The 1,656-nt window shown below is 61.7% G+C and overlaps 1 protein-coding gene across 1 annotated transcript in view; it reads right to left on the bottom strand.

Moving 5' to 3' along the window:
- Positions 1 to 1,656, bottom strand: part of NOS3 (nitric oxide synthase 3 (endothelial cell)) — a 19,457-nt gene that overhangs the window by 13,447 nt on the left and 4,354 nt on the right. Inside the window, exons 8-10 of the mRNA XM_010857365.1 lie at positions 1,530 to 1,656; positions 890 to 1,029; positions 625 to 799 (exon numbers count right to left, since the gene is read on the bottom strand). Of these exons, the coding sequence (XP_010855667.1) occupies positions 625 to 799; positions 890 to 1,029; positions 1,530 to 1,656 (442 nt within the window). The remainder of the gene's footprint in view (positions 1 to 624; positions 800 to 889; positions 1,030 to 1,529) is intronic.

Genomic DNA, 1,656 nt, shown 5'->3' on the forward strand with positions numbered 1-1,656 from the left:
CTAACTCATGAGGGGAGGGAGTGTGGGTGCGTGGGTGGCCATCCGGAGGCCCGCCTGCTTCACTGGGGGCTGATTCATGTGCCTGCCTGCAAAGGCACCTCAGGGCAGAAAGGGACCCTGGCGCCAGTGACTTGTCGGCCCCATTGATTTCTCATCTCTAAAATGGGTTTTAACATGTTTTGAGTCAAAATACCCTTTGAGAGAGCTTCCCAGGCGGCACTAGTGGTAAAGAATCTGCCTGCCAATGCAGGAGACGTAAGAGATGCGGGTTCATTCCCTGGGTCAGGAAGATCCCCCAGAGAAGGGCATGGCAACCCACTTCAGTATTCTTGCCTGGAGAATCCCATGGACAGAGGAGGCTGGTGGGCTACAGTCCACGGGGTCACAATAATCAGACACGACTGAGCGACTTAGGACACATGATGCACACTTGTGCTTTGAGAAACTGATGAAAGCTCCAGCCCCCATCCCCCGAAAAATAACTACATCTTCACACGTGGGAACCCCCTTTGCCCCAACCTTCGGTTCTAGTTCAGCAGGCAGGCTGGACCTGGCGTGTTCAGATTTCTCCCTGTTACTGACATCCGGCACATCCCCCCTAACCCCCGCCACACTGGTCCTCACCTCCAGGATATTGTAGCGGTGAGGGTCACACAGGTTCCGCGTGCCAATCTCCGTGCTCATGTACCAGCCGCTGAAGGGGGCTGCGGAGAACTCCAGACCCCCGATTTCCAGCAGCATGTTGGACACGGCCGGGAGGGCATACCATCGCAGGCCCAGGGCCGCGAACCACTCCAGTCTGGGGGCATCAGGGCGTGGGATCAGCCTCTGCAGAGCCTTACCCGCCTGGCCACCCCGCCTCCACCTGCCCCAGCCCCTCTGTGCTCACGTGGGGTGCTCCAGGGGCACTTCAAGGACCAGCTCGGGGGGCAGAACAAAGAGCTCTGGAGCCTCGTCTGGGGCCTGGAGCAGCAGGGGCAGCACGTCGAAGCGGCCGTTTCCAGGGGTCCAGCCGTGCTGGATGCAGAGCTGGGGGGAGAGGGGCAGGAGCGGGGTCTCAGGGGCCTAGGCTTGCAGTCTCCTCAGGGCCCCCTTCCTGCTTCGTCTCAGTGAGGTCTCCTCCCCCTGCTACGCTGACCGCTCTTCTATTGGACCCTTCTGCCTCCTCCCAGAGTCCTCACTGGCTGGCTTTCCCTTCTCCTCTCCCCGTGCCCACCTCCGTGGTCTCCACGTTGGTGGGTCCTCCCATCTCCTCTCCCCGTGCCCACCTCTGTGATCTCCACATTGGCGGGTCCCCCCTTCTCCTCTCCCTGTGCCCACCCCCACGGTCTCCATGTTGGCCGGGTCCCCCCTTCTCCTCTCTCTGTGCCCACCTCCATGGTCTCCACATTGGCGGGTCCCCCCTTTTCCTCTCCCCATGCCCTCCTCCGTGATCTCCACGTTGGCAGGTCCCCCCTTCTCTTCTCCCTGTGCCCACCTCCGTGATCTCCTCGTTTGCTGGGTCCCCCTTCTCCTCTCCCTGTGCCCACCTCCGTGATCTCCACGTTGGCTGGGTCCCCACGCACAGAGCCATCCTGCTGTCTGTAGCCTGCATAGCGCACCAGCTGGCTGTTCCAGATCCGGAAGTCTCCGCGGCCCGGGGCGCGCTGGGGGAAC

The sequence above is a fragment of the Bison bison genome, unplaced genomic scaffold (genome assembly GCF_000754665.1).
Source record: "Bison bison bison isolate TAMUID 2011002044 unplaced genomic scaffold, Bison_UMD1.0 scf7180017864379, whole genome shotgun sequence".
Classification (NCBI taxonomy): Eukaryota; Metazoa; Chordata; class Mammalia; order Artiodactyla; family Bovidae; genus Bison; species Bison bison.